General features: G+C 38.0%; 1 protein-coding gene across 1 annotated transcript; it reads right to left on the minus strand.

Annotated features, from left to right (window-relative positions):
• Positions 1–5,331: 5,331 nt before the first annotated feature.
• LOC121803279 (protein CURVATURE THYLAKOID 1B, chloroplastic-like) lies at positions 5,332–7,550 on the minus strand. The gene is made up of 6 exons (XM_042202958.1): positions 7,325–7,550; positions 7,122–7,240; positions 6,941–7,027; positions 5,842–5,904; positions 5,707–5,744; positions 5,332–5,617 (listed from the first exon to the last, which is right to left on the minus strand). Exons 1-6 carry the CDS (start codon positions 7,467–7,469, stop codon positions 5,560–5,562), a joined length of 510 nt encoding a protein of 169 aa, XP_042058892.1. The 5' UTR covers positions 7,470–7,550; the 3' UTR covers positions 5,332–5,559.
• Positions 7,551–12,859: the final 5,309 nt, after the last annotated feature.

Here is a 12,859-nt window from a genome sequence, read left to right on the forward strand (position 1 = left end):
TTATGTAAGTAAGTATGTATGTATGTCTGCAAATCTCAAACTTGGTTTGAGTACTTGTTACTGTTAGTGATAAACAGAGAATGTGAACAAACTGATAAACTGAAAGGCGTGAAGAACACTTTCAGATCAAATATATTTGACGGTTCTATCAAAAATTTGATCGGATACAATTCAGGTGTAAAACAATTTCGTATGTCTTTTTCTTGTCCTACTTTTCGAACCAGAAATCGATCAATATGTAGAGGTTTAGAATGAAACGTTGCATCCCTTCATTTCACAACAAAAAATAACTGATTGTTGGCGGGTTATAAAATTGCAATTTGGTCCCAGCCAGGGGCTCTGCCTCTTGGACCCCGCCAGGGGCTGCCGCCCCTTGGACCCCGCTACTCGGGGGCGCTGCCCCCGAACCCCCGTCTAATCATAACGAATTCAAATAAGTGTGCACTCCGCACTTCTAACTTATTTGATGTCTCGTTATAATTATATTGATCAATCAAGTTAATCCAATTACACTAAAATATCCAACAGTTACTTTGTCAAGCAAGAAAATACACACACACATATATATATATATATATATATATATATATATATATATATATATATAGGGGAGCGTTATTCTCCTTTTCACATCTTAGATCCTTTTTCCTTCTTAATATTACGCGTTAGATCTAAGGCATCAACGGATCAGATTGATTCTATAAAACTGGTTCCGTGTTGCATTATAGAAGGTGGTTGTATGCATTACAGGGTTATTATTGACATTTGACGGAAAAGTAACTGCCACGTTTTGGTATCTGCGAATAATGCACCACATGGTCACGAGTAATGCATATAATTGACTATATAATGCACAATATGTGAACTGCAATGCATACGAACAAGATGTGCTGTGTTATGATGTTTGACACACGTTTCTTGTTTCCCCTAAGGGTTTAATAAGCTTAGGGGCTAGGGTATAGTACGTAGACACGTATGTAATCTTCACATGGTAACGAGTAATGGATATAATTGACTATATAATGCACAAATTGTGAACTGCAATGCATACGAACAAGATGTGCTGTGTTATGATGTTTGACACACGTTTCTTGTTTCCCCTAAGGGTTTAATAAGCTTAGGGGCTAGGGTATAGTACGTACGCATTAATAACAAATTATAAAACGATACGAATAATTCACCAAATTATCACGAGTAATGGATGTTATTAACTATATAATGCACAATATGTGAACTGCAATGCATACGAATAAGATGTACCATGTTATGATGTTTGACACACGTTTCTTGTTTCCTCTAAGGGTTTAATAAGCTTAGGGGCTAGGGTATAATACGTAGACATTACTAAATGCACGTATGTAATCTTCAATCCGTTGATTAACCCATATACACAATACCTCTAATAATGCATAATATACTGAGATAATGACAATTAACAGCTACATAATGCACTACCTAAACCAAATAATGCACATACGTATATTCCAATAACAACAATTTGTTAGTAATGTCTACGTACTATACCCTAGCCCCTAAGCTTATTAAACCCTTAGGGGAAACAAGAAACGTGTGTCAAACATCATAACATGGTACATCTTATTCGTATGCATTGCAGTTCACATATTGTGCATTATATAGTTAATAACATCCATTACTCGTGACAATTTGGTGAATTATTCGTATCGTTTTATAATTTGTTATTAATGCGTACGTACTATACCCTAGCCCCTAAGCTTATTAAACCCTTAGGGGAAACAAGAAACGTGTGTCAAACATCATAACACAGCACATCTTGTTCGTATGCATTGCAGTTCACAAATTGTGCATTATATAGTCAATTATATCCATTACTCGTTACCATGTGAAGATTACATACGTGTCTACGTACTATACCCTAGCCCCTAAGCTTATTAAACCCTTATGGGAAACAAGAAACGTGTGTCAAACATCATAACACAACACATCTTGTTCGTATGCATTGCAGTTCACATATTGTGCATTATATAGGCAATTATATGCATTACTCGTGACCATGTGGTGCATTATTCGTAGCGGTTTCCAGCCATTATTAGATTACTATTGTACCCTCATAATGCACAAAATAGGACAAATAATGCAACACGGGATTAATTACCTAATGTTGATCTTGACCGTCCATTTCTCTAATCTAATGACTGATATTAAGAAGGAAAAAGGAGGAAATATAGGAAAATGGAATGAATACATCCTTATATATATATATATATATATATATATATATATAGTATTTGCAAACCTTTGGAAGAAACCTGACTAACAATATCTCTTCACCGCAAACACATTTAAGGGATTAGTAAGACTGTAATCTTGACCCATGTAAACATTGAAAGTTACTTGCTTCAGACTAGGGCTGGCAAATCGTGCGGATTGGGTCGTTATCGGGTCAACCTGATAATGACCCAACCCAATAAGGCCTAACCTGAACCCGACCTGTTAAGGAAACTGTAAATCCGAACACGAACCCGACCTGCTACCTTCAAATCCGAACACGACCCGCACCCGACACGAACCCGTTATCGACACGATATAATATGGGTTGACACGACACGATAACAACCCGAACCTGATATTACACGATTAAAACCTAATATTACACGAGTAAACCTTAATTTTTAACCTAATTTACACAATTAAAATTCGTTTTATACTATTTAAACCTAATTTATAAGTAATTAAAAAATTAAAGTAATATGTATTTTTTAAAATAATAATAAAAATAATAATATTATTTCTTAATGGGTTACCCGTATCCGACCCGCATCCGACCCGAACCCAACCCGAAATTATCGGGTTCTTAATGGGTCAACCCGATAAGGACACGGATCCAATAAGACTTGACCCAACCCAATAATTTCGTGCGGATTCGTGTCAGATTATCGTGTCGTGTCGAAAATTGCCAGCCCTACTTCAGACCCCACCAAACACGACAAAACAATAAAGTAGTGCCTCAAAAATTAGGGCAAAACTTCCACTTATAATCTGCACCTACTGTGATTTTGTGAAACCCCAAATCGTAATTGCGGAAGCACAGTGCAAACACGTACTCTAAATGATTTGACTTGATTTGATTTGATTTAGTATTTAAATCATATTAATTGACGTTAGACGGATTTGATTTTTCGAAAGTTGATTTCTAATGATTTAGTATTTAAATCATATTAATTGACGTTAGACGGATTTGATTTTTCGAAAGTTGATTTCTAAATTTACTAGAGTTAGCCCACGCACTATGCACGACACATCATATTAAGTAATAGATATTATGAATGAATTAAATAAATTAAAAAATAACATCATTACATAAGATTAAAAAAATATAGTACCACAATGTGTTTAATAATTATATATATAAAATTAAATAAATTTTAAATTAAACAACATGAAACATTTGTTAATTACGACACTTATCGTTACAACATACATACTTCAATATTAAATTAATATAAAATATTAAATATACAACTAAAAAGTATAATCAGGACAATAACATCGTCATAAAAAGATAAATTGATGTACAACACAAATTTATAAACATTAAAACAATAAAACAATAGTTTGTAAGACATGAAAAAACTTATATGTGAACAATCTTAATTGTACAATAATAAGAATAGCAAAATAAAGAAAAAAATAATTAATAAAACACAAACTCCAATATCCCGATGACTCTTCCTCAGCCTTATTTTCCTCCTTAATCTCCAAATTAATGATTTATGCATATGCGCGAAAACACATTTGATAGTTTATGATCTTCGTCTTCTTTGCTTCCTTTCGTCATTTCATTGTTTTAGGTGTTTCCTTTGCATGAAAACTATGGAGTGACGAAGCTGGTGACAAATGTGTAAAGTTGTATCTTCAAAATATTATAGATTGTCAAAAGCTTATATGATTTCTATATTTGTAAAAAAAGAACTATTATAGCCTGAACGGAAAAAATAAAACAAAACTAATAAAAATAAAACAAGCTAACATTAAGAAAAAACTTAAATATGAACTAACATCGTTGAAACAAATTAATCTCATATAAATGTACTACTATAGGTAAAGAGTAATAACCATACCGAGAAAAATTCTTCTTTTTGCAAAGAATCCGTGATGCAATGAGACAAGACAATGAGGAATGAATTATAAGCTAGCAAATGATATAAATTATATTTATAGACAAAAAGTTGAAAGTATTACGTAAATTCCTTGGAATCGTGCCTTGAATCCTTGTTCCATGCATGGAAAAACAAACAATGAATGATTTTAGTTTTAGATAAATAACTAAAATATAGTACTAATAAGCTAAGCACCAACGCGCATACCATCCAATCGTGGAACACACATTCCAAAAAGATTAAATTGGTTTGTCTACATTTAATGAAGATAAATATGCATGCACCTCATTCGAATCACTGACGAAGTATTGTTAGGTCGTAGATCATTAAGGAATGCGAATTCCATGATGTGAACAAATTTTTACTTTTTACGGAAAATTTGTGATTGAGTGAGGGGAGACAATGAAGAAGTGAAATAGAATCTTGCAAATGATACATATTTATAGATATAAAGTACTATTGATAAGAAATCATTAATGTGGCAGTTAAATTGTAATAAGGAACAATTATATTTCATACAATCACTAATTTGAATATTGTGAGTCAACAAAGTAACTCCTAAAATTGAGTGGGACTAATAATTTGTCAAAGTAATTGCGAGAGTAACTGACAATGTAACGTAAATATACATAAATATAATATGGTGATAACTATACTATTCTGCATGTAATGACCATTATTCCATAAATATTTAAATTGATCCCATAACTAATAAATATTTCAGAATAAGGACAATGGATTAAAAGTAATCAATGAGAATAATCATTGTAACTGCTAAATTAAAATTTTCCACAACTAAATTTATTTAATCAATATTTATTTTTAATTATTGTATTTATATCCCTTGCACAAAATAGTTATTCAAAACCTCCCAAAACTCGCATTTTATATATGTATAGATTATGTACTACTCCCTCCGTTCCATAGTAGTGGAGTCATTTTGTCATTTTGATATGTTCCATAGTAGTAGAGTCATTTCATTTTTTTAGTAAAAATCATCACATTTTTTCTCACTTACTTTATTCTCTGTTACTTTATTTTCTCTTCATCTCTCTACTTTTTTTTTCCTACTTTATTCTTCTTTTACTTAACTCACTTAACACAATTTTTCTTAATCTCCGTGTCGAAAAGAAATGTCTCCACTACTATGAAACAAAAGAAGTATATTGTAAAAATATAATGACAAATGATATACAAAAGTCACAACAAATTTCATTATAATTTGAATCATATGGGACACTTGCAAACTGTACAAAAGTTATAATCACATTCGCCGCTTTTAAAAGTTATGAACTGATCAAAAGTTTGTTTATGATCAATATAACAATGTTCCCATTCTTATTAAAATTATAGGGAAAAAAAATAACAATTATACAGGCGAGTAATAAAATGTAGACTGAATAGCTGCAGTATTTTGGTCTCAGCTGCTCCCAATTATATCATTGTATGTATTTTTTATTTTCTGAATCAGAGCGTCCCTGAAAATTTTAAAATTTAATTTTACAGTCAGTCGAAAAGCATTTTCCATTTAATGTAATCCAAATTAGGATATGAGAAGAAATAAGACCTGCTTGGTTTCGAGGCCAGATTTTTATATGCAAAATACTGCACCAGCGATGTATCAATATTTAATAAGTAATTAAATAGATTACTTTATAACAGTATAATATATTTAAATACTATGTAGATAAAAAGAACTTACGCCAGTATATCCAATTCCTACGAGCTCGAGAAGTCCAGGTACAAATGAAAGCTTGTCAATAGCCTTGCAAATCAACACAGGGATGGATATATATTAAACATGCAATATCACTTTAGAAAATAGAGTTAATGGAACATTCTACACTTCCTCGTATAGCAAAAGGAAATAATTCTTTCGACGTAGATAAAAATATGATAATAAATATATCATGCTTTTATATGAAAATTATTGTGCAGCAGTGTGTGTAAAAGTATTCATGTGTTATCCTATACATTATCCACAAGTTTAAAAATTCCATTATAAATGTGTAACAGTACTATAAAAATAAAACCGAAATTTAAATGTTACAGTACAAAATTTTCCTGTAGAAGTATAGAAGTGAAAAATGACTACTATTTTCATATTTTTATTTATATGTTAGTGCGATTTTAGAGTGTCCGTGGAATTTTATAGTTTTTTTATATGGGAAAATGAAATTTTATTCATATAGATTCAGATAGTAGTAGTATATAATATAGTCACTTTGGACTGTAATGCCTTTATGCGAACAAATTAGTGTAACAATGTAACAATGTAAAAATAACACCAAATTGTCAACTTCACACCAAGTATTAAAGTTAAAAATGTCTACTAGTTCCATCATATTTATATGATAGCAAATTACTTATGTCTTGCGACTATAATAGAGTTTCATCTCAAGAAAAAAAGTAAATATTAGTAGTAGTATAATCATGTAAATAATACTCTATTAGTATAGTACATTTTTTTTGCCCTTCAAAAATAATGGCAGTAACTATTTCTATTTTGGTCCTTTCTTTAAAATTATACTTTTTCTTTATTCTTTCATTTTCAGTTTGTTCTTATGTATGAATTTTTTAATTTTAGAAACTATTTTCTCCTTAATCATAAGACGAGACTCATTCTTTACTAACAATATTTTAATTACGTTAAAACTCTTATCTAACTAAAAATACATATTCTTGTTGGACAAAGAGGATAGTACGACTTTTTTTATTTTATTTTAGGAAACTTTTTTCATTGTCTACTGATCATATTTCAAAGGTTGGTATTTTAATAGAAGAGAGAGTAAGCAGGTTACGGAGATGGCTCCGGCACAGGCAACGAGTCCAACTCCTCCTGCCACCGCCAGAGAAGTAACGGCGTACGTGTCTTCAACTTTCTCCCACTGCAAGTATGTTATGTTATTCATGTCAAACATATATATGTAATTAATCAATTGAAGATATGCATATATATGTAGATGAATTGTTGTTAATTACTGCTTGTTGAATTTTTGTAACTATTTCAGGGGTCTCAATGCTGGCAACGTTAACCACTTCAGCCGTGGACACCTCTCCGGTAGCCATGGCCGCCACATTCCGGCCAATGTTCCTACTAGCTGTTGTACAAATTTATAAATAATTAATTCATTTTGATTAAACAAAAATGAGATAGTAAGATAAAGTATGACAAGAATACTGACAATTGGACGTAGTAGTCTTGGCGAGGTGAGGCAGCGGAGGAGGAGTTGGAACGGTGACGCCGGCGCCGGAAGGTGGTGGCTGAAGACGAGGAGCCTTGGATGAAGAAGAGAGAGAGAGGGGGGTGCATGTTGTTGTTGAGGCCATTTCTTCTATAATACAAATTCAGCAGCTGCTCTCTTCTCTGTTGCCTTTTGTTTTTTCTTCTCTCTTTCAAAAAAGAAATATGGCCAATCTTATGGATAATGTTGGCTTGGTAGGTGGCACAAGGATAGCCATTTTATGTGTTGTTCTCGATAAACTATATCAGCTCCCTATACAAATATCAGAATCAATGGTTTTTAACCTAAGTGATGAGTATTGTGAATCTAAAATATGAACATAGAAAAAAAATGTGTCTTGATTAAACATAGAAAAATGTGTCTTTATTATTATTTTTCTTTCGCTACTGGTGTTTCAAATTTGCCTTGGCAAAATTGAATTAATCATGTCCGACTGGATTTATGGATTAGTGCAGAAAGTCTCCCAGCAGATGACGAGGTCTAGACCCTTGAACTCATGACCTCGAGATCAACTCTGCATGACCAAGTGCTTCAATCCATTGGTTGTGTCTTGATTCTTTTATAGACCAAGCATTTTGCTATTCCAATGATCACTAAGGATTACTCTTGCTAGTTAAAATTTACTACCAAGTATGGAATTGTTTTCTAATCTAGATTTTTTTGCTTTTGAAACTTAGACCTCATTTTCAATTACCGAAAATTCGAAATTTTAAAAGATCTTCGACGAGTCACCTGATGGTTGGACGAATTTTTGATAGTAATAAATGCGGGTAAAAGAAAATATAGATCACGACACAAGGAATTACGTGGTTCGATTTACTGAGGTAAATCTACGTCCACGGGAAGAAAGGAGGGCAAGATTGTATTGCTTGATCTGGTTTACAGCTTACAAATACAGACTTGCTATATGATATTTGATGTCTAGAGAGCTTTTTTCCCCTTTTTTTTTAGTCTATCTGATCTAAGTTCTATTTATACATTGAACTAAGATCGTGGCTTGCATCACCACTAACTAGATCGTGGATGTCGTGGAGGTCATGAGATCCTGCATGGGTCCACTATCTCTTTGTTTGGTCCGCTATCCTGCATGAGATCCTGCATGAGTTGACACCACTAAATAGATCGTGTAGTGGAGGTCGTGGAGGTTCTGCATGAGTCCACTATCTCCCAGTTCGGTCGAATACTGAGACCGAACTGCTGAACTATTGCCGAGCAGCTTTTGCCGATCTGAGAGTAGAGCTTGATTGGTCGGCTTTTACCGAGCTGTAGGCTGGGGCCGAACTCTTTGGTAATGCCGAACTGATACTCTTCCTTGGGCTTTGGGCTGATGGGCCGTCACTGCTATTGGGCTTGTTTAGTACGTACCCCATCACTACCCCCCCGAAAAGCGAAGTGAATCACTTCGGCGAAGCGAGTCACTTCGGCATTCTGGATAAAGGTACGGGGGAGGCTGACGTCAGGGGACGTGCCTTGCGCGTGACTGCATTAAATGCGACAGTAAAATCCGGCCGTTGAATCCTGAAAAGGTGGGATTCGAAACGGTGCGATGATTTTGAAATCTTCTCCGAATCTGATAAATACGTCCTTTCTTCATCATTTGAACACTTTTGCTATTGCTTCTTCTGCATTCTCTCTCTTTTGCGTAAAAATTTCCTTCCGCTTTCAAGAATTTCTTCAGAATTTCTTCAGACTTTCAAAGAGTAAGAACCATGTCTTCTTCTTCTTCTTCTGAGTCAGGTAGCGGTAGGAAAGGGGGTAAGGGGTCTTCTAGCCGGAAAGAATCCGGGGAGAAGACCGTAGAGTATTTTCACAGCATCTTGAGTAAGGATACTGTGATATCCCTACACGAAAAATATTTTTTTCCTGGGGGGAAGGTTGCGATTCCCGACGACCTTCATAGGGCTGACTCGCCGCCGGAGGGTTACGCCACCGTTTATGAAGCCGGCTTGGAATGCGGGCTTCGTTTCCCTCTTCCCCCTGCCTTTGTAGAGCTGCTTGATTTTTTTCAACTCCCTTTAGGTCAGGTGACTCCGAACTCTTGGAGGCACTTATCGGCCTTTGCTACCGAACTGCGTAGGCTAGATAAGGATCTGTCTCTGAGGGCAATCCTTAATTTTTTCCAGTTTAAGAGAAAAGGATCTTGGTTTTACTTGATCCCTTTACAGCCTTTTAGGGCCTTCTGCAAAACCAAGTGGCCAAAGTGGCAACATCGCTTCTTTTTTTATAATAGGACAGCGGCTCCGGGCTTTCCCTGGAGAGGGCCGAAGTCCGTGATTCCTCATCCTCGGTTAGAACCGTTGGACGAGCTCGAGGGCGAGCTCAATAAGATTCCTATGATTAGGAAGCAGTACCTGGAGTCTGAGCTCGTCAAGGGCGACTTCGTGTTCGACTCCTCGTCTTCGGACGAAGAGACTGAGGGTGAGGAATTCTTTTTTGTGCCTTACTGCTTTTGTGGCGAAAACTAACCTTGCTTTCTTGCTTTTTGGCAGTGAACTTGCTAAATAAGATTAGCCGCAAATCCTCCGAGCTTAAGGAACCGGAGAAACAGAAGGCTACCAGCTCGGCGCCTGATGCCGAGAAGAATCCGAAGAGGCAGAAGACCTCTTCTTCGGATCCAAAAAAGCCGGAGTCCACTTCGGCAAAGGGGAAGGGGAAGACCCAGAAGCCCCCAAGAGCGCCGGAGAGAGACATCGTCTTGGCGCCCCCTTCGGAGCATGTCTGTGAGCCTTTTGCATGGCCAACGGACTTTGCCGAGGTAACTTCTCTTCTTGATTCTTTGGCTTTGCTTCTTTCCTATGTTTTTTTGGTGGCCCCTCTGTTGACTCTTTCCTTTTTCCATTTTCAGAGGAATAGCATGCTCAGCAAGCTCGTCGCAGTCGAACTCTCTAAAGCGTCCAGCGACTATGCTGAGATGCAGAGGAAGTTGGCGGCTGCTCGTCACCAGGCCGAACAGGCTAAGGCAGACTTTGAGAAGGCCAGAGCTGCTAGGATCTCGGCCCAGGATGAAGCCCAGTTTGCCAAAAACCAGCTCATCATCCAGCGAGGGCAGGCGAAACGGAGGGATGCTGCCGCCGTGGTTGCCCAAGGGGAGGTTCTCCGTGCTTTCGCGGAGAAACTCTTTCTGAGCAATCAATTTTCGGCCTTTGTCGGTGATCTGCTGAAACTGATGACCGATAATGCCGAGCAGGGGCCCGAAGTCGTCCTGCCGCTGTACGGCCGAGAGATAGCAGCTCGTCTCCAGAGTCTGCCGCTCCTTGAGGAGCTTGCTTCGTCCTCGGTCCTGCTTTCTGCTGACCGAGTTCGTAGTTGCCGAGCTGACCGGGACGAGAATATGGAGGCTATCTTTGCCTCCTTAGGGCCAGTTTCACCCGCTCCAATTTTCCACGGAGAGGGTGAGACCGAGCAGCTTGATCAGCAGACCGGAGACGGGCAGGCCGAGCAAGAGGTGCTGCTGATCGGTGATGGGGGCACCGAGCAGGCTGGGGGGAGCAGGGAGGCCGAGGCTGAAGCTGAGGCAGACAAGGAGAAGGAAGCTGAACCTCACCGAGGAGCCGGAGACGAAGCTGGCGGAGTATGATTTCGTCTCCCTTCTCTTAGTTTAGTTTCTTCCTTCTTGTAAAATGGCCTTGAAGCCCTCCTTGTGTAAAAAATTTTTTTTTTCTTATGAATGAAAAAATTCTTCTTTCTACACTTGTGTCTTCGTATAGCTTTTCGTACTCTCTTTTACTCCTGTTGTGGTTTACTACCTGCTCAGTAAAATGAAATGCCGAACTGACATAGCTGCTTTGTATTTTTAACTCTTAAGGAGCTGGAGGTACTTCACTGGAAGCGGCTGTACTCTTCCGCTTTAGACGAAGCTGAGAAAAAAGCCATAGCTGACCAGATGAAGAATGACGAACTCTTGGCTTGTTTAGTGAAGCTGGAGGCCGACAATAAGGACTTAGAGTCCGAAAAGAAAGATCTGGAGGCCGAGCTGAATACTGCCGTCGCTGAGAGGACTGCGTATGAGGATTTCATCTGCAGGCGCGGGGGAATGACCATCTCTGAAGTTCAGGAACGAGTTGACGAACTGTGGGAGGAATATCATGTACTCCGGAGGAACAATGCGCTGGAGAGCTCGGCTTGCCAACAAGTCGTGAAATCATTGCGGCGCTGGGCTTCTCGGTACGACATCATTCTTTCCCGGCGTCCCTCAATCGAGAGATTCCTTAGGCATTTCCCGCCAACAGATGGTCGCACTCCAGCTCAAACCTCTGATTCACTTGCTCAAAACCCTACTCCAAGTCAGCAACGAACTCAGGAACAACCGGAGACGTCAAGACGAGGACGGACTGAAGTTCGCAGAGGAGCGGTGACTATGAGTGAGCAAGATCGGCAAATGATTCGTGAAGAGACTCTTCGCCGCCGAGGTGCTAGAGCTTCCCGGGCTCAGGGAAGAGGCGGTAGGTCGATTAGAGCATCTCGTCGACCTGCTTATTCTTCAGCTGCCCGGAATGGCCGAACTCGGCTTCACGAGGATTTTGTGAATATATGGCTCAACTTTAGCAACCATGGACAGTAGAATAGTCCTTTGTAATGGCGTAACGCCTTCTCGTAGGGCAGCAGAATTATATGCCGAACAAGATTTAATAAATGAAATTTTCATTTCGCTTCTATCACTGCGTATTTACAGCTCAGCGAAAAAATTTCATCGTGCTCGTCCTCGGTCTTATGAAGTAAACTTCTTTGACCGGACTCGTCCTCGGTCTTATGAAGTAAGCTTCTTTGACCGGACTCGTCTTTGGTCTTATGAAGTAAACTTCTTTGACCGGACTTGGTCCTCGGTCTTATGAAATAAACTTCTTTGACCGGACTCGTCTTTGGTCTTATGAAGTAAACTTCTTTGACCGGACTCGTCTTTGGTCTTATGAAGTAAATTTCTTTGACCGGACTAAGCTTGTGTCCTAATTTGGCGAGTTTTATCACTCGGATCGGACTTTCCCTTGTCCTAATTTGGGGATCGGACTTTCCCTTGTCCTAATTCGGCGAGTTTTATCGCGTGGATCGGACTTTCCCTTTGTTGCAGTTCGTTTCAGACGAACTGCTTGTTTCTTAAGCTGAATTGTGGTCTTGTATCCTCCTTAGAAGCTTGGACTCACAATCGTTGGCTTATATATGTTCTAAAAAGGGGATCAGCCTTCGAAGAACAAGATACCTCAGTAACATTTGTAAGAGACGACACGCACATAGACAGACAAAACGCACATAGACAAATAAAAAGGACGAACAAGATTTTAAACTTTTATAAAACAAGCACAAAGAACAAGTAAAAAACAAAGAAAGCACATACCTCTAGGACCGAACTAGACACAAGACTGACTGACCGGACTGTCTCTTACAAATGGAACTTCTTGAGGTTGGAAATGTGCCATGTTCGGGGTACTTGTTCTCCTGACACGTGAGTCAATTTGTACGACCCTTTGCCGAGGACTTCTG

The sequence above is a fragment of the Salvia splendens genome, chromosome 5 (assembly GCF_004379255.2).
Source record: "Salvia splendens isolate huo1 chromosome 5, SspV2, whole genome shotgun sequence".
Lineage (NCBI taxonomy): Eukaryota > Viridiplantae > Streptophyta > Magnoliopsida > Lamiales > Lamiaceae > Salvia > Salvia splendens.